At 37.3% G+C, this 20,171-nt stretch overlaps 1 protein-coding gene across 2 annotated transcripts in view; it reads left to right on the plus strand.

The window, feature by feature from the left end:
- Positions 1 to 20,171, plus strand: part of pmfbp1 (polyamine modulated factor 1 binding protein 1) — a 222,662-nt gene that overhangs the window by 149,734 nt on the left and 52,757 nt on the right. Inside the window, exons 7-11 of one of the 2 annotated variants that reach the window (XM_073813011.1) lie at positions 10,340 to 10,486; positions 11,392 to 11,481; positions 14,298 to 14,354; positions 17,362 to 17,604; positions 19,062 to 19,196. In XM_073813011.1, the coding sequence (XP_073669112.1) occupies positions 10,340 to 10,486; positions 11,392 to 11,481; positions 14,298 to 14,354; positions 17,362 to 17,604; positions 19,062 to 19,196 (672 nt within the window). Of the gene's footprint in view, positions 1 to 10,339; positions 10,526 to 11,391; positions 11,482 to 14,297; positions 14,355 to 17,361; positions 17,605 to 19,061; positions 19,197 to 20,171 lie in introns of those variants that run through there. The other variant, XM_065261479.1, reaches the window with a different exon arrangement.

Here is a 20,171-nt window from a genome sequence, read left to right on the forward strand (position 1 = left end):
GTAAAGACCACTTAGAGAATGGCCCGGGACAGATGCATGCCGGAGTACCGGAGAAACACACAGACTGTCCTACCCGCAGACAGACCTCACAGCTGGACTGTTTGGATGAAATCACCGTCTCGAATACACGTTTCTGTATTTCAAAAGTGTCTGATAGACCATACAAATCTGTCCTGCGTTCACATAACGTTAACTTTTACAGTATGATCTTGCCAAAAGTGGCTATAAAATGCACAAGACGATTCAGCAGATGCAATAAAATGCACAAATCACTGCACTGGCATTTACTGGATCATAGCTTCAAATATACCACACTTGCTAAACTAGACTTCAAAATTAAAGAGAAAAAAAAACTATTCTGTACAAATAGCAATGTGCTTGGTTAATGGCCATGCAGAGTCGCTTATGCATTACTATGCTGTGGTTTTCTGGTTACCGGGGTGTTGCTATGGTGGTTAACGCGTTGCTCAGGAGTTACTTTGGTGTTCTGGGTGTTTTTTGGGGCATGCAACATGTCTAGCTCTGTCCGTTCTATCATTATAAATCTGGAAAAATTTTGCTTATTTATTGCATCCAAGGCAAAACTTTGAAGAGCCTTTATTGCATAGCCAGAGGACAGCTGTACATGTGTATACTTGGATAAGGGCATTTTGAGTGCTGTCTTAACTTTTTAGTTTCGTCCTCCTTAAAAGTTTTTTAATCTTGCCTAGTTTGTGAACCCAGACTTTTTAACACCTCTCACCTATCAAGAAATCTAGGTCAAGGAATGTCCTTTTTAGTCAAATTTTTTCATCTCTCTCTCTCTCTCTCTCTCTCTCTCTCTCTCTCTCTCTCTCTTTCTCTGATGGTATCATTAAGGTAATGTTTCTCAGAGGACATTTAGCTGAACTCTGATGTCCCTCTGCTCTTCCACGAGCACCAGTCACAATCCAATCTACAATGACCTTTACTGTAGAATATATCAGCGGTGAATATGCATACACGTTCGCAAACCGTAAACCAAAGGGCGCTTTGCACAGTATAGATATTTTATTTTAATAGTACTTTGCTCTTTAAAGTTGCCTTGAAACGGAAGTAGCGATTGTCTTATTTTCCCCGTCGTGACCTATATCCGAGTGAAACGGCTTCTTAAATGAAAAAAGATAGGCCTGGATGTAAATTTGTCCATTGAGAACTGATTGGATCTTTTGAAGTTGAGTCATGTTGCTATTTGCTGCAATCTTTTCCCAGACCCCGCCCACCTGCCATACCATATGATCGGAAGTAAAGAGAGATGGTTTCGAGGAAGGGAGGAGATTCGTGTTTTTGATTAAAGATTATGAGGGTACATGAATTTAAAGAGCACTTTTTGTCCAATTCACGATTTTACATTTCCTTAGGTGAGTAAGTGTGTATTAGTACATCTTAACAATATGCAAAAGGTACAAACCCCAAGGTAAATGATGACACAATTTATTGTTTCGAACGTAAATCTCTTTTCTTGGACTACAACAAACACACGGATTGTAGGCAACAGTTTACTTCCTGGGCCTGTTGACGTGGACAAGACCGACATTATCATAATTCCTCCCGCTCCAGACTCACAGCCTGTAAGTTAAAGGAATATTAAATTTTCTTAAAAGAAAAATCCAGATAATTTACTCACCACCATGTCATCCAAAATGTGGATGTCTTTCTTTGTTCAGTCCAGAAGAAATTAAGTTTTTTGAGGAAAACATTGCAGGATTTTTCTCATTTTAATGGACTTTAATAGAGCCCAACATTTAATACTTAACTCAACACTTAACAGTTTTTTTCAACGGAGTTTCAAAGGTCTATAAACGATCCCAAACGAGGCATAAGCGTCTTATCTAGCAAAACGATTGTCATTTTTGACAAGAAAAATGAAAAGTATGTACTTTTAAACCACAACTTCTCGTCTAGATCCGGTCCAGCTTGACCTAACGTAAATGCGTAGTGACGTAGGGAGGTCACGTGTTACATATATAAAACGCACATTTGCGGACCATTTTAAACAATAAACTGACACAAAGACATTAATTAGTATCATTCCACATACAACAACGTAGGAACGGTCCTCTTTCAACACACTTGTAAACACTGGGGCGTAGTTTCGCGTTCGTCCTCTGTGACCTCTTGACGTCATGACGTATTGCGTGGGGTCAGCTGACGCATCACGACCGGATCTACATGACGAGAAGTTGTGGTTTAAAAGTGTATATTTGTTATTTTTATTGTCAAAAATGACAATCGTTTCACTAGATAAGACCCTTATGCCTCGTTTGGGATCGTTTAGAGTCCTTTGAAACTCTGTTGAAAAAAAACGTTAAGTGTTGAGTTAAGTATTAAATGTTGGGCTCTATTTAAGTCCATTAAAATGAGAAAAATCCTGCTATGTTTTCCTCAAAAAACATAATTTCTTCTGGACTGAACAAAGAAAGACATCAACATTTTGGATGACATGGTGGTGAGTAAATTATCTGGATTTTTCTTTTAAGAAAATTGACTAATCCTTTAACTTCTGTTAGCATTGCATCAAATCTTTCAAACATGGTAAGGAGCGTCACATTTCCGGCTGACGTCAGAAGTATTCAGGCCAATCACAACGTTCAGATTAGCTGGCCAATCAGGGATAGAGAAGCTTTTCAGATCAATAAGTTTTGTACAAAATCAATGCGTTTGAGGAAAGTGGTATATCTCTGGAGCTACAAAAATGTACGTAATGTGGAAAATAATGTGTTTTTTTAACCATAAGCCATGCGATGACACATTGTATTATTCCAAATACACAAAATAACATTGTTTTGAAATAGGTGCATTTAAAAAAATAATAAAGCTCACATATAAGTCATTTGGAAATAAAATACCACAATATTCCAAAACAAATTATAGTTTTTCATTTCAATTTCATTGCAACTTTAACAACAATGTTTTCTTACATCCAGCTCAGAAAGTCATAATTACTGCTTGGGAAAGTGCTATAAAATTTACATTGATGCATTTGGCAGATGCTTGTGTTTTGTTTAAACTATAAAAAAATTTTAACAGCAGGTGCATTTACTGGAAATCAATCCTATGACTTTACGTTGCAAACACAATTGTCTACCTGGTTAGTCACTGGAACATGATGTTGGACTTGCATTTAAAATGTTGTCAGCTCTCAGGTTGGACTGTTATTAGCAGCGATTAAATAAAGTTCTGACTGCGATCAATTTTAGATATTTAAATGGTAAATTACGTTGAGACCATTGCCATTTTGTTTCTTTATACCAGTGGTGGCCTGTGACTTCTTTTTTCGGGCACGCTCAATGCGAAGTTTATCACAACATGTATTTAGCCTGTCATGTGTATGGTTCGTAATTTCAAAATATGTGTTCTGCGCGTCGAGTGAACCTATGTGCATCACGTGTCTTGTCAAAATAAGTGCCTGTTGCAGACGCGTCCAAAAAGTTTATGATAAAATAGATGCTCGTGTTTGCCAGATACTCATGTGTAATCAGAGTTTACTGTTAAGGGAGTGTATTTTGTGAACGTGAGCGTCTCTTTTATCATAAATGGTTTTGACGTGTGTGCAGCAGGCACTTATTTTGACAAAATACGTGATGCACATGGTTTACATGATGCAACAAACACATATTTTAAATTTGCGCCCCTCGGATGAGCAGTCACGAGCCACAACTGCTTTATACTGTATGTCATCCGCTAAGGCCCACATCTGTCTTTGCATAGAATGCAGTTTTGAATGCAGTCATGGCTTTGAGCTATACTGAACCTCCCAATGAATGTAACTCAATGCTTATCCATCCTGACGTACATCATCACTTACATTACGGCCATTCTCACACATTCTCTTTGTAGAAATGGGCTGATCGTTGCATTTTATCACATGGCTTTAATAAAAGACACGGTCTTCATCCCTGTAACCAGTCCAAACATGGGCAGGTCTGTGAGTCCACGGTCAAATCCTGCTGTGACGGTCAATAGCACAGTTCATATTTTTTATATCCACTTTATTGATTTATGTTTTCATTTAAAGGAGGACTGTACTTTTATTGCTTTGGCTTTTGTGATGTGTTTTTGTTTTGTCTGAGGAGCGAGTAGCTCTGTCATATATCATGCACTTCTGCACAGTTTGGCTTCGCTGGCCTGTGGCGTTCGTCAGTAATTAAAGCGAAATCACAGCAGAGGCCGAGTTCAACCTCTTTATTCAACATGAGAAACCATCATCCAGCACATAAAGTAAACCTTCAGGGTTGTGTTATAATCACTTCATTTTGTATTTCAATCATTTTAGTTTGTTTTGTATAAATAGTTTTCATTAATTATTTCATTTCAGTAGTTTTATTTTTACATTGCAACAAAAATTCGTACCATCTCTGTCCAGTATTAAAACATCACAATTGTGGAAAGTGCCTTAGGTAGAGCACCCCAGGTGGTGTGCAATACAAATATATACAATACTATAAAATATAGCTGTATATGTTGTTTTTATTTTTCCATGTTTTACTCTTAATTTCCAATCTGTAAACACTACATGAGACAAATTTTTTTATAGATTCATAGCAGGATATGAGTTCATTCAAGCTGTGATGTTTACTCTGCTCAACACAATTTCATTCCATATTTGATAATAATAATATTTAATTTGCCCTTAAATGGGACATTTCACAAGACTTATTTAAGATATTCCCCAGTGTACATATGTGAACTTTTAGCTCAAAATACTAATGTTTTATAGCAAGTAAAAAGTGCCACTTTGTAGGTGTTGGGTTACCAAAATGGTTTACCAAAACTAAGTTACTGGGTTAATCCTTTTCACATTTTCTAGGTTGATGCAAGCATTGGGAATTTTCTGGTTTTGTGGTCCAGGTTCACATATAGGGGAGAGTGGGGTGATTTGTGCCAGGGGGGAAGTAGTTCCACCCCTTGTTTCTGGAAAACCATAGAAGAAATTGGTCATGTGGCCACATAATTTTGAAAAGCCATCCATTTTACTTATCCTCAAAAAAGATAGATACGTGGCATGAGAGGTAAGCACATTTTAAACTCCAAAAACTGTTTTTTTTTCCTTTTAAAGTAAAATTTCTATGATTAAGGTTTTTTGATTGTAGTGTCTAAACAATTATAGATAAGTTTAAAAATATTTCAAACATGTTTTAGTGCTTTAGCAGGCTACACAATGAGTCTATACAGTTATTATAATGTTAGCTCTTAACTGCTGGATCATGCTAATTGTTCAGACTTGTAGGTCTGGGGTGATTTGTGCCAGAGGTGATGTGCCCAGGAAACTACCCACACCCCAATAACTTGGTGGTACAGCCATAAGACAGCATAAGTTTATATTCCCCTGCAGTATTGACAAGTGGGATGTTAAATAGTTGGCCGGATCCAGACCACCTAGACCTACATACTCACAGGGGATAATCTGGAGAAGTGAGGAGATGGACATCCCTCATCAGTGTTTGACTTAGGCCTACCTGCCATTTGTTTCATTTAGCTAACATTGATTTCAGATTTGAGTTTGAACTATGTTATTAAAGAGAAGCCTTATTAAGTTTTTTAAGTGGCCAAGTCAGGATGTTTAGAAATTAGTCTAGTGACTTTATTCTTATATATTACATAATTGACAGACAGTGTTCTGTGTATGTCAACAGGCATCTTTGCCTGAAATTATTCAGAAATATCATATATTGTGTATTTAAGTTGTGTTTTTCCAAAAACTACAAAATGTGACTTATTCCAACAGTTTAATAGATTGACAATATCTAAATAAACTTTAAATGAGTAATTGTGAAATATAGCATTACAGTTCATAACATTAAAATGTTCTGTTTTACATCAGAAATCACCGGCACAATTTACCCCAACTTATTTTCCCTAAAGGCACAACTTACCCCACACCAGGGGCAACTTGTACCACAAGACCACTTTTTTCCCAAAAGCTATATTTCTGAAACAATTTATTTCAGATCCATATGTACATCCTTAAGTTGAAGGCATTACTGTCATGGCCTCACTTTAAAGTCACTTTGAGTAAAAACTGGCACAACTCACCCCACTCTCCCCTACTGTAGTTTCTGTGGTGTATACATGTGTATTTCCTGGTGGGTGCCTTCCACCAATCTGCAAAAAAGAGCTTTAATGATGGTTTTACAGCACCATGATTCATGTTAACTACAGAAATATTTATATTAATCCAAATATGGCATTCGATAGCTTACAGTATAAGCTTGAACTCAATAATCAATTTTGTAAGTCTGAGAAATACCAAAACATTATGATACTCGGTGGCTGTAAGTTAGAAATTGGACATTTTCAGAGACTCATTTCTAATCGTATAAAAACTATTTGTAAATATAAACTTGAAATATGAAGAACTATACCAGATGAAAAATCAACAAAGGTTTTCGTAAAAATTGATTTTATCCCCACAAATGTAGTAGTTCAAGACATTTTAATAACTTTTGGTGGCATTTGTTACCCCCCCATCCATTATTTTGGACCCTGCTTGTTGGTATCCTAAAAAGTTCCTGCATCAATGCTCTGTGCGTTTAGCCTTGTCGTTCGCCTTGTGCGTCCAGGTTAAGTGCAGATTTATTTGAGACAGCTTTGGCACGGTGGCCGTCTCCGTACACCCCCTGCCTCGCTCTCAGGGACCCTGGCAGATCTTTTCCAATAGATCTTTATTTACAGCACAGAAGTCGGAACCGGCCGGTCAATCCATTTAGCCTAAGGCCACTGATTTGTTCGTATTTACTGCAACACCCAAAGAAAAGCCGGGGTATTTTTCCCTCTCTCCTTCCTATTGATTCGGCTCTTAGAAAATCTGCTCCGCTGTCTAAACACTATTGATCCTTCCTCTCTCTTCGTCGAGCTCCTGTGCCAGTGTATAAAGGGACTGGATGAATTGAAATTTAATTTCCGACAACTTGTTCCTTTTATTTTTCACCTTTTTTGCCAGGGAAGCAAGAGGTGGTTGACTCGGTGTGCATCAATAGCCGCGGGAAGCCTGAGGTCACGTTAAACTGCCGTCCTGTGTCGGTTGTGACCGCAGCGCTGCGTGATGTTGGCATGGTTTAAGGTGACTCTGACTGCGTGAAGGTCTCATTAACGGACATCTACAGATCTGTCAGCAGTGCTCTGATAAACGGACGTTGCAAAATGGACTCCACTGATCTCATCTAGCAAGCCATTTTCACACACAGATTATGGAAAATGTTTCTGGGATTGGTCCAGGGATCGTTTTATTTTAGTTTAGTCATACTGACAATGATTTTTTATGGAATCTGTGCAAGCCTTCACACACATCAGCTTAAGATCTTGTAAAGACACATGACCTGATGTACATAGTATTTGCAGTCGTGCACTTTTTGTCCACAATTGTGAATTTTATCCGCAGCGTCTTAAGTTTGCTTATTATCATTTTAGCTCCAGAAAAAACTGCTTAACGATAACTTCTTGTTGTGATGGCACACATCCTCACTTCGACACGCCCCTTACAAAAAATGTTTGCCTTTACGTTTATGTCTTTTTTTCACACAGGATGCGTTCTGTAAATGTTACTGCAATGTTACTAGGTCCCCTTTACGGAACCGATTCCAGAATCAATTACGGGAATGTTTGCATTCACACAGAAAGCACGCAATTGGCAATTTTATGAGATTTTTCTTGTATCAATGCAGTGAATGTGGTTATACACTTTTTGAGAAGACAGTATTTTTGTTTTGTTTTGAAGGGACACTACACTTTTTTTAAATATGCAAATTTTCCAGCTCCCCTAGAGTTAAACATTTGATTCTTACCATTTTGGAATCCATTTAGCTGATCTCCCGGTCTGGCGCTAGCACTTTTAGCATAGCTTAGCTTAATCCATTGAATCTGGAGCGTAATAATCAGTGACTTTGCTGATGAAACATGGCTGCAGCAAGCGTAGTGATATTACGCAGTGCCCGAAAATAGTCCCCTTGGTTACTTTCAATAGCAGGGGACTATTTTCGGGCATTGCGTAATATCACTACGCCTGCTGCAGTCATGTTACATCAGCAAAGTCACTGATTATTATGCCAGTTTGAGATTATAGTTCCTATCCATATCTGCCTAGAAAATCACAACTTTTAATTTCCGTCGGTCTTAGTAAACGATGTAACTACAGAAGTTTTAAATTGGAAAATTATCCAAACTCTTTGGTTATTTTTTAGCGTGATGCTAATGGTCTAATTAGTTTTAATGGATTATGCTAAGCTATGCTAAAAGTGCTAGCGCCAGACCCGGAGATCAGCTGAATGGATTCCAAAACGGAAAGAATCAAATGTTTAACTCTAGGAGAGCTGGAAAATTAGCATATTTTCAAAAAAAGTGGAGTGTCCCTTTAAGTACAAATATCTAAAAATTCTTAAATCAAGATGCGTCTCCTTGATGAGCAAAATTACCTAAAAAAATTAAGTCTAGTTTTTAGACAAAAAGATATAAAATGTAAGTGAATTTGTGCAAAACAAGCAAAGAAATATTTTATTTTTTACTTTTATTAAATTAAGTGTTTATGAAAAAAGTTTAAAAAAAGTTTTTTTTAAAGGGGTCATATTATTAAATTTTTTTAAGATATAAAATAAGAATTTGGTGTGAAGTTTTAGCTCAAAGTACTCCACAGATAATTAATAATATCATGTTAAAATTGCCATTATAAAACGGGCAGTTCTGGTTCTTCATTCTGATTGGTTGAAACACGTTCTAAGCCGTGATAAAATACCCTGGTAAACCCACGATTCAGACCGCATTACATAAGTATCACTGCAACACTGTTGCTGTGTACTGATTTATGAAAATAAACACCATAGTCTTTAATCATATTTTTAATTTGTATACAAATTGCACAATTATGGCGAAATCCAGATAAATGTCAATAAATATTGTTGAGTCATCTCATCAATAAAGAGAAAACGCTCCCTGAGGAGTTTCTACCTCAAATTCATATTTCCGCTATCCACTGGGTGGTGATCTTACCCAACTTAAACACTGACGCATTCACTCAACACTGAAAACAGCGTGTTTTGATCGAGGTCTGAATCTGATCTCTTACATACAGTAAGTTATTCATATAAATGCAATTGTCTTCGCTTTTAGATAAAAAAATCTGAGAGGTGATAAGAGAACAAATGAAGGTAGGATGAAACGTTTTTTTTTTTTTTTTTTTTTTTTTTGTTTGAAAGCGGATGGTCTGTTCTTTCATTTGAATTTTTATGTTTATTTAAAGTAGATAATTTTTCTGCAAGGCATTAAACTAAAACTGGGTGGCAAAAAACGCTGACGGGGAAAGAGTTAAGCATGCTTCCAAGCATATTTGATCATCACTTGATCGATATAAATGTTAATGTATAAATTATATGAATGTTGGTTTATAAAATAAACACCACAGTCTTAAATCATATTTTCATTGTGTCTTTGCTACGTCTGTGTTGGTTGGGAACTGCGCTCTGTTTCAGTCACACTTGATTCTGAGAAACTACTTTGTTTGGCGGAAGAGTAATATTTGTAGTAATATAATTACAACTTATTTGTGTTTTATTTTATAAAATCCCGCTAACGTTATGCATATGAAGTAACCGTTTTATAAAAGCAATAACCCCCGCGAAGCAGTGGGGTTACAGTGCATTTTATAACAACTAAGGGGGTTTTAGGCACTCCTCTTCGCGTCGTGCCTAACAACTCCCCTTAGCTGTTATAAAATGCACTGGTAACCCACTGCTTCTTGGGGCTTATTGCTTTATTTTGTAGGCCTGAGAAAATGTGTGCATTTTTTTGATGTGTACTTTAAAATGCAAATGAGCTGATGAAATGCAAACACTGATCTCAATGATGATGGTTTGTTGCAATTGTTGGTCAATTATTTTATCCCTCTTTCTTTCTCTCTGCACTAAATGGTAGTTCCATGGTTGGATAGTGCAGATTAAGGGGCGGTATTATTTTAATTGGCCTTGCTACCTACCTCACAAAACAGGCGAGATCTGAACGACCTAATTTTTCACATTCTTGCAAAGAATGGCTTACCCAAACAAAGTTACTGGGTTGATCTTTTTCACGTTTTTTAGGTTAATATAAGCACTGGGCACCCAATTGTAGCACTTAAACATGGAAAAAGTCAGATTTTCACGCTATGACCCCTTTAACCTATTGGCAGATTTTTTGCTTGTTTTGTGGACAAATTCACTTAAATTTGGTATTTTTTGTCTAAACTAAAAAGACATAATTGTTTAGGTCATTTTGCTCATCAATATTTTTTTTAGCAATTCACATCCGCCTTTTATTTAAACTTGTTTCTGACTCTTCATGTTGTTTGTATCAGTTACAGGAGCAGTGTTCAGCATGCTGTACCCTACAGAGAGCACAGGATGAGCTGAAGGAGAAAGAGAGACAGTGGCAGATAGAGAAATCCGCTCTACATGATCAGCTGAACCACGTCAGAGAGGAGCTCCACAGCGCCACCCTCAGGGTACAACTGCCAACAGCACCCTTCTCTTCCCATTAGCCTGTGAGATATAATGCTGCTCTAAAGGGAAAGACCTGTTTTAATTATCATAAATATTCATATAAAGACCACAAGCCCATCCCACGTTCCATTTTCAGCTCATAACGTTAATGCATATTTTAATATATAATCATTACCACCATCATAACTCTTATTACGATAAACGTAATTGCTAGATTTACGGCGGAGTTATTATTTTCTTCCCCTCAAGCTGTTGTTCAGCAAAACTAACCCCCCACCCTTAACAGTCTGTTTCCCAGGCCTCCCTCCCTGTCCAAAAATATAAAACAGTTGATAGAGATAAACACACAAACGAGCCACGGCAGTGACGTCCGTTTCTGTACTACACACTCCATCTGAATTGCATACACGCCCTGGCGCTGAGATTGTCATAAGCCGTATTAAGAAAAATGGTCACGCGGTTTGACATAAATTGGAAAATGACATTTGGAAACCGCCGCTGCGGTGGAAATTAGAGATATTAAAATTATAAATCAATGTCTGGCTCAAAAGGAGAGATGGGGGTGGGGTTAAAGGTCCCATTGTGACTAGGCCCTAGTCGGGCTAATCTAAACCCAACAGGCTTTGAATGTTCATCCACTGTCCACTCTTAAAGAGATAAAGCTTAATAAATGGTGCGGAAGGTGTGGCACAAGAGGATATTGTGTCTACTCTGTGCAGTCGAGTCAGCTTATTTAGCGGCACAACGTGCTAATGGATCATCTCAGAGGTGTGATATGCATTATGCAAAGGCATCCACTTGACACTTTTAACAAAGTCTTTTCTCCCAGTGCATCTCACCTTCAGTCGCTTTTGTGTGTGCGTGCGTGCGTGCGTGCGTGCGTGTGTGCGTGCGTGCGTGTGTGTAGGAAGAGGAGCATCGGTTAAAAGTGGTGCAGATTGATGAACTCCAAAAAGAGGTTGACATGACGCTCGCACTCCTGGAAAAAGAAAGAGAGGTCAGATGAGTTTTACAGCACACATACCCTGAAATAAACAGTGTAAAAACCCACAAGATGGTCTTCAATATAAGGATTGGTCCTCTCGGTCAACTACATTAAAGTGGTTGATCAGTGAGGTAAATTAGTACATTTATTATACATAAAGTATATGGGCCATCTCACCGAATCGGGGCCATTTGCATGTTATAACTCGTCATTTTTTAACATTTAACCTAAAAACACACATATTTTACTCTTCAAAATGAGTATTGGTCAATCTCAGGTAACTAGTTTATTTTTTAACATGGTTTCTTAATGAAAGATGAAGGCATTTTGGTAACAGGACTGAAAGTAACAGTAGTTTTTAGCATAGATTTAGCAAATACATGAAGACACTGAGCAAATTCTAGTGTTTTACCAAATTTTTGTATTTTAAAATAAACATCAAAGAAATAAAATACCGGACTGAACATTACAGGCATCAATATCATAAAATTTGAAAAAAGTAACTTTTGATCTACACATGGCCTTCAGAAGATCCAGATGATTGAAAATGTGACTTGTGAAATATTGCTAGATTTTCAGATGAGGGAAAGTGTTGGGTAACAAGATCCTTAAAAATAAAGAGGATATCTGAAGAATTTTTTCATTTAAAGTATAGGGATACAGAGCAGGGATTGATAAAAATGCTGTTCAGTGTTCTATGTCGTTTTATTAATATTTAAATTAGAGCTGTATAACGATTAATTGCGATTAATCATTTACAAAATAAAAGTTTTTGTTTACATCATATATGTGAGTGTACTGTGTACAATAATTATGTATAAATAAATAGACACTCATGTAGATATTAGTACTTACATGTGTAAATAAAATTTTTATTTTTATATATAATTATATATATATATATATATATATATATATATATATATATATATATATATATATATATATATATATATATATATATATATATATATATATATATATATATATATATATACATATATCGCGATTAATCATTTACAAAATAAAAGTTTTTGTATATATTTATTTATGTATGTATATATATGTATGTATGTATAATAATTATATATATATATATATATATATATATATATATATATATATATATATATATATATATATATATATATATATATATATATATATAATTATTATACATAGTTCACCCACATATATGATGTAAACAAAAACTTTTATTCTGCAAACAATTAGTTGTGATTAATCATTAGTTGCGATTAATCGTTATGCAGCCCTATTTTTAATCATATAGTTTACATTTGGTGTTAGATTAACATGCAGGATACTTTTCTTATTAACAAATGTAACTTAGAGTTAGTTTTCTTGCATTTTTATACATATACTGTCACAGAAATGGCACTGATTCGGTGGAATGGCCCATGACATGTTTTTACTTCAGCACATCTGCAGTTCACACATCTTTCTTTTCCATTTCTATATAAAAGAAACAGAGTCTCTTTTTCTAGTTTTCCCATCCTCTGAAATCCTTGACATAATCCTTGATCAAATCATTGAAAAATTAAACACAAATTAAATAAGAACATGTTGTCACATTGACACACAGCTTTCTTCCTGTCTTTTATTTTGAAAGCTAAGCACCTTATTTATTTTTTCCCGCTCTTAGGCCCTGAACATTTGATGCTAAGGGTTTTGATGTCTTCTTATTTGAGTGACGGAATTGTCAGCATCACTACCAAAAGTTGAGCATTTATGCCCTAGGTACTTCAGATAACAGGAATACTACAGTATTGTACTGTAATTGTTAATGAAATATTAAGACAGTTTTATACTTTTGTGGCAGTTTAGAAATCCAACCATGTTAAATTAACATTTCAGATCACTAAAGACCTAAAACTGTATTAAAGGGGACATATCATGAAAATCTGACTTTTTCTATGTTTAAGTGCTATAATTGGGTCCCCCATTGCTTGTATCAACCTAGAAAATATGAAAAAGGACAACCCAGTAAATTAGTTTTGGTAAAGCATTCTCTGTAAGCATGTGAAAAAATAGGTGATTGAAATTGGGCTCCCCTTGTGATTTCAAAAGGGGATAATACCGCCCCTTAATCTGTACTATCCAACCACGGCACTGACATTTAGTATAGAGATCAGACCATTTGCATTTAAAAGGACACACCCAAAAACGACACATTTTTGTACACTCCTACAATGTGGCAATTTGAATATGCTTATCTGTGTACATCTTAAAAAGTCTTGTGAAATGTCCCCTTTAATGATTGGAAAATCCCAAAAATATTTTGTCAATAAGTACCATAAATAGTTGTAATAATTGGAAATTAATTCATAGATTTTTTATTTTGTTGTTATGTTTTCTATTTTGCCAGATCTTACCACTTCTTTATCACTTTTAAATTGTTCCCTAAGCAATCTTCCTGTCAAGGCACAGGATATGCGCTTTTGATTGTTGGCAGGCGTTTCAGAAAACGATTATTATACAAAAATGTTTTCATTTCAACACCTATAAGCGACCCTCATGTTTTCTTTCATAAAAGGCAAAGTATTGATGTTTTCAGGCCTAAAGAAAACATACATACAATGCACCTCAAATGGAGACATTGTTGCATTCTCCTGCAGCTTATAGAATAGCAAAAACAGATAATAATAGCGTTTTCTCCAGGTCTTTCAGCATCCATTCTCTTCTTTCTTCTTATTCTTTCTTTCTCTCTCTCTCTCTCTCTCTCTCTCTCTCTCTCTCTCTCTCTCTCTCTCTCTCTCTCTCTCTCTCTCTCTCTCTCTCTCTCTCTCTCTCTCTCTCTCTCTCTGCAGGACTGTGTAAAGGCCGAAGAGCTGGAACGACTGCGAGAAGAGCAACTCAAGGACAAGGTCTCTGTCGCTGTCAACAATCCACTGCCTATTAGCTTTTAAGCAATGTCTTCCTAACCACAGTTAAGTGTCAGTCATAACCTTGTCATCATTTGAATGAGAGCTGAAATGGCACGTCTTAGACACTTAACACTGAGACCCCGCGTACATGCCTACACAATCACCAGCGAAAGCTCTGATCAAAACATCCTGGAATATTATGACTGGCCCTAGAATAAAATGTAATATTAATATGCAATCTTAACATCAGGAGGCCCGGTTATGCACCACTCAATGCTCCACAGGTCACTATTGAAAAGCTGCTTTGAAAACACTTAAGGGTGAAACAAGACAGTGACATGTTGTGTCTTAAAATGTTCACTTGTTCAATATTCCCTATATAGGGAATGCCACATACTGTAGTAGGACTGAAGCAAACAAAATGCATTAAAAAATTAGAATGCCGATGTAAATAATGATAGGACGTGCTAGTTCTAAAACGGGTGTTTTTACAGGACTTGAAATGGGTGTTTTTGGGGGGCATGTATGTGTGACAAGGGTAACTAAGGGCATGCTCTGAAATGGGTGTTTTGGGGGGACTTGTATCTATAAGCAGTGTAGGGGTGCAACGATAAATGCCGATATGTAGGGCTGTAACGATTAATCGTGCAAATGTGCATTTTCTCAATGAATGAATTTTAATGAATTACGATCATAGACTGTAAAAAAGATGGACGACGCCTGTTCGCTCCCTTCCATTGGTGAAAAGTGAAGCCGCCAGTGTCCCGATATGGCGCTGACATCTTGGGTCTTGAGTCTGCGCAGTAGCGATTTCGGGACCAGTTAAGAGCAGTAGTGAGCAGGAAGTGAAGTCGCGAAATCAAAACCCCGCCCTCGCAGAATGCGCATATCACACGATATCACAGCTGTCAGTCATGACGTGACACCACCGTTTTTATATCATTAAATAACTAACTAAACACAAACTTATTTAAAAAACAAACATTTGAATTTACATCAGTGTGATAAAAACTACAGTAAATGACAGAAACCAGCTTCGGAAAAAAGATAATTGAAGTGTAATTAATTTCTTTAGTTGGTCTCAAGTCCCATTGAATAACATGGGGAGGCGGGGTTTATGACCTATACTGGGACCAGTCACTGGGGGGCGATTGAGACGTTTTGGCTTCACTTTTCAGGGCTTGTGCAGCACGCTTCGCTTGATTACGGTGAAATCCCGGCATATCCCAAAGCCGGGGGGCGCTCTCGTGCAGAAACTCCCTTTGTGCCACAGAAGAAGTTGCATTATAAACACTATTCCAGAAAATGTCTACAGGAATATTTATATCGCTGCTCTTGAAATTGTTTCAGGTATTTTCATGAATATTTTAAATAACTTTGTTTAATGAGTGTTGCTTTTTTAAATGCACGTTATATACGACTCCGACTCATAATGATTTTAGATTGATAAGGGCTTCCTACTGACCAAATGCCGTAGTACACGCACAAGCTGTCCAATCATAGCACAGTGTTCATCCACCAAATAGAAAGTGGGGATCATTGACAAGTCGTATGGCATAATAATAACAAGAATCTGCAATCAATGGAACCACAAAATCTCATGTGATCCTCTTCCACCCACTTTCTGATGGTTTTTTTTAGAGTCAAGATGTCTGACCCCCTAAGGTAAACTGGTCAGGGTGCATGTGAAAACTTGAAACACTGAATTAGCAGATGGAGCGACATTTACTACACAGAGCTGTAGTTCACTGATAATCGGGGCAATTTTGCATTCATTATTGCAGACGTATCACCTGCAATAATGTATGCGATATGGCTCAGCTTGTAAGTGAACTAAGGCTCTGTGTAGTAAATGCTGCTCCATCTGAAAGCAGGGGTGTCGATTTTTTTACTAATCAAGAAACCGGCTTTTCTGAAAATATGTGCATGACTATCGCATGCGATTTATCATGCAGCCCTATTGGCAATCATCAAACGCATGTTTGCTGATTATTGAAAAGCTGCATATGGTTTGCTTCACCCCTGGCCCCCACATGTGTTACTTCCCTACACGCGAACCTGTAGGCAGGGCTACAGAAGCAGTCGTTGCCATTCGACTTTGGAGGTGGTGTTTAAAATCTCTACAACGTCACACATTGGCACATTCCTGGATCGGCCGTTTTCTAGGCTTGGTGCCAAAAACTTTTATATTTCAGGAATGAGGACGTTTTCAGTTCTGAAACTTGCAGGATGTTCGTTTAGGTATGATGACCCTGTTATATAACAAAAAATCAAGTTAAAATGTATATTTGATTCACTGTGTCTTTTAAGCTGATTATGGCAGGATGGGGAAAAAATTGAGCAAAATGAGCAGTATGTTACCTAGAAAGTTGCCAAGAGTGTGTGTTTTGTCCCTTTGGCTGATGGTACTCAACAAAAAAATGTCAAGGTTGGCAGGTCTAAGAGCAAGCTCTGAAATGGGTGTTTTTGGGTGGCTTGTATGTGTGAGGTGGGTTGATAAGGGCGAGTTCTAAAATGGGTGTTTTTTCAGTGTGGCCCTTTATGCGCTTTGGGACCTCAGTGAAGCTGTTTCTTCAAAGCGTGGCCAACTGCCACTTACCGCTACATTTTCTTTGACTTCTTGGACAAGATTACTTTCCAAACAGAGTGCGGACAGCTTGATTAATTGTGGGGTTCGCAGAGGTGCCCGCCGCAGTATATTTTCGCACAAACTTGGGAGCGTTTCATTCGCGTGGACGTTAATGTGCTGATCCCTTCGCCACTGGAGTCTGACAGTTTATAAAATACACAAGGGCTTGTTGAGACGATGTCTGGGAAAATTCATTAAAGATTCTCTAGATGTGCTTGAAAGCTGATGGACGAGATCCCTTTTGCTCGTACGAGAAGCGCTTGACAAAAGGCCGGACAGAACTGTGTACATGCTTGTAGACATAAGTAAGGACCCATGCAACACTGAAGTAAATTCACGTTTTGTGTAACTCATGTAGACTCTCGCATGTGTATCTAGGTCCAGCATCAAGAGGAGCTGATTATAAAGCTACAAAAAGAGCTTGAAAAGATCACATCAGAGAAGGAGAAAGAGCTGAGAGAATGGAAGGAAAGATGGCACTGCATCTCAGAGAACCTTAGGAACACAAAGAACCAACTCCAGCAGGCCCAGGACAGCAGAGATCAGGATCTCATGAGCCTGGACCTTCAGCAGGAGAAGATACGCAGCATTCAAAATGATATGGAGCAACTTCACATCACGGTGAGAAAAGGGAGGAGACAAACTGGACACACAAGTCAAACTAGGAGGCTGTTTACACTTGGCATTAACATGCGTTTTCGTCGATCGGATCACAAGTGGACGACGTTAATGCCAGGTGTAAACAGTGTTCAAAACGTTTTGAACACGTCCACTTTCGACCACTTTCAACCACATTCAGAGGTAGTCGAAACCACTTTCGATCGGATCGCTTTGGAGTTGTGGAACGCAATGTGGTTGAATGTGTTCGAACAGCCACACGCGACCGCCTTCTCTTCACCCATTTATCTAATCTGAGGTATTAAACACAAGTTTTACGTCTTTTTTTGACTTCTGGCGTGAACATACGGTGAACAGCGCTATTTTTAGCCTTTCATTGATAAAACTACTGCAGGTGTTCTCCGTAGTTTCGTTTTGAAAGCGTGAAAGTTGTGCGATCCTATTTCATCAATTGCGCTGAAAATTCAGAGAAAGCTCCAACAAATAAACGTACAAAACACTGTGCAGCATGTATACTTGCTAAACAAGCAGCGGGCTTCGACATTATATAAGTTTGCGTCCATATAAACTCATAATTACTCCCGCTCGCGTTTGAATGACAGCAGAGAGACTCGCCCACCGTCTCACAGACCATCCCCTCACAGTATTCAGGACAGATGCGGTTGAAAGTGGACAAAAGAGACGGATTTAAATACCAGGTGTAAACGTAATGTGTCTCTCTCGTCCACTTGTGATCCGATCGATGAAAACACATCTTAATACCAAGTGTAAACAGCCCCAAAGATCAATTTAAGATTAGAGTAGAGAGAGTTAAAAGTAGTATAGAGAATATGTAGAGAACTTGACCTCTTCTCACAAGGGTGTTATGTTGAGCATCAAACTAACTTCTCCTTTGTGCAGAATTTGCCCTTGTAACCTCAACATGACTCTAAATATCAAATCACTGCAACTAATGCACACCAAACCATCAACCTCTGCTGCTTTTGTCTGTTTTTCTGTGTGTTCCTTTATGATTGCTATAGATGATTTGATCAGACGTTCCCTTCCCGGCTTTATATCTAGCATGCGCTCTCAAACAGACCCTCATCACATTTTATTTGAAGTTGGATCATTGTGTTTGGAATAACGGGGGGGTATGGTACTTTAGAAGATAATTATGTGTAATCCACAATCATTTATGTGAACTCAAATAATAACAGACAAAGTGGTTCGAGTCCACATTATCCAATTTGCCATTTAATGGAAGATAGACTGAGGCTCGCTCCCTAAAAATTGAACCATTTCCTTAAATCGTCAATTTAGCCCATACCCCGAATGCACCGAGGACAGAAATAATGGAAAATAATATTCCAGTATTGTCCTCACATAAACACAGAAAATTATTTTTTTTTCTCTTTCCTATTACATTATTTGGATTGGACCCTGCTGTTTTTAATTGACACTTACTCTGTGTCTGTTAGCTGGGTCAGCGTGAGAGCAAACTGGAAGTTCTGCTTCAGGAGACGACAGTCCTTCGCCAGCAGCTGCTCAGCTCCCAAGATTCACTGCAGCAGGTGACCGAAGAGCTTCAGGCCTGTGAGAAAGAGCTGAAAGAGGTTAACCAACACTGTTTGAATATATTGGTAATATTTATCTAAATGGATGTTCATAAGACTGACATGACACTTTCATAATCATGACATGACATGTGTCATGATGAACATGAAGGAGATGTTATGCAAGTTTATGACAACTTTCATTAAGTGACATTCACTCAATTATGTCTATTTAATGCAAAAGATGACATTGTTTGAGATGTCTTTGTTACTTGACATAAACTAATAAATCATAACTTGTCATAAATCTGTCATAAACCTGACATGGCAGATTAATGATCAAACTTAAGACACTACCTAGCTTTATGGGTTAACATTACATTGAAATGTCATGTGGTTGGTTTTGACATTTGCTGTCATGAGGCCATTATAAATGTGTCACAAATTATTTTCTGACCACTTTTTACAAATGTTACAAGTTGAATTTGTCATTAAAATGTCATTGTCAAATGTCAGTGTTGTTAATACTCTGTCAAGTTCTTTTATAACAGCATAATGAATATTTTTCTTGACCTCAACTACGTATTGAAGCTAAAGCTATAGTTTCTTAAGTTTGATAATGAATCTGCTACAGTATGTCATGTTTATTTCAGATTTTTGACAAGTTATGTTGTCTTTTAATGTCAATTTGTTATGACAAGTAATGATGCATTGGTTTATGTCAAGTTGTCATAACAAAGACATCTAAAACAATGTCATAGTTGCATTAAAAATGACATAATTGAGCGAATGACAAAACTTGCAAAAAACCTTCTTTATGTTCATGACACAGGTCATGTCATGATTATGAAGGTGTCATGTCATTCTTATGAACACCCCTTGAAGTAAAGTGTTACCAATATATTTGTATAGACAGAATTATAGCAGCATACTATATGTGTCCCTGTCTGTGAAATCCAGACTAAAGTCTTATAATCTATTGATAAGATTAGGAGGATCATTGATTTCAATATTTGACATGACCCTAATCAGTCA

The sequence above is a fragment of the Paramisgurnus dabryanus genome, chromosome 2 (genome assembly GCF_030506205.2).
Source record: "Paramisgurnus dabryanus chromosome 2, PD_genome_1.1, whole genome shotgun sequence".
NCBI classification, from domain to species: Eukaryota; Metazoa; Chordata; class Actinopteri; order Cypriniformes; family Cobitidae; genus Paramisgurnus; species Paramisgurnus dabryanus.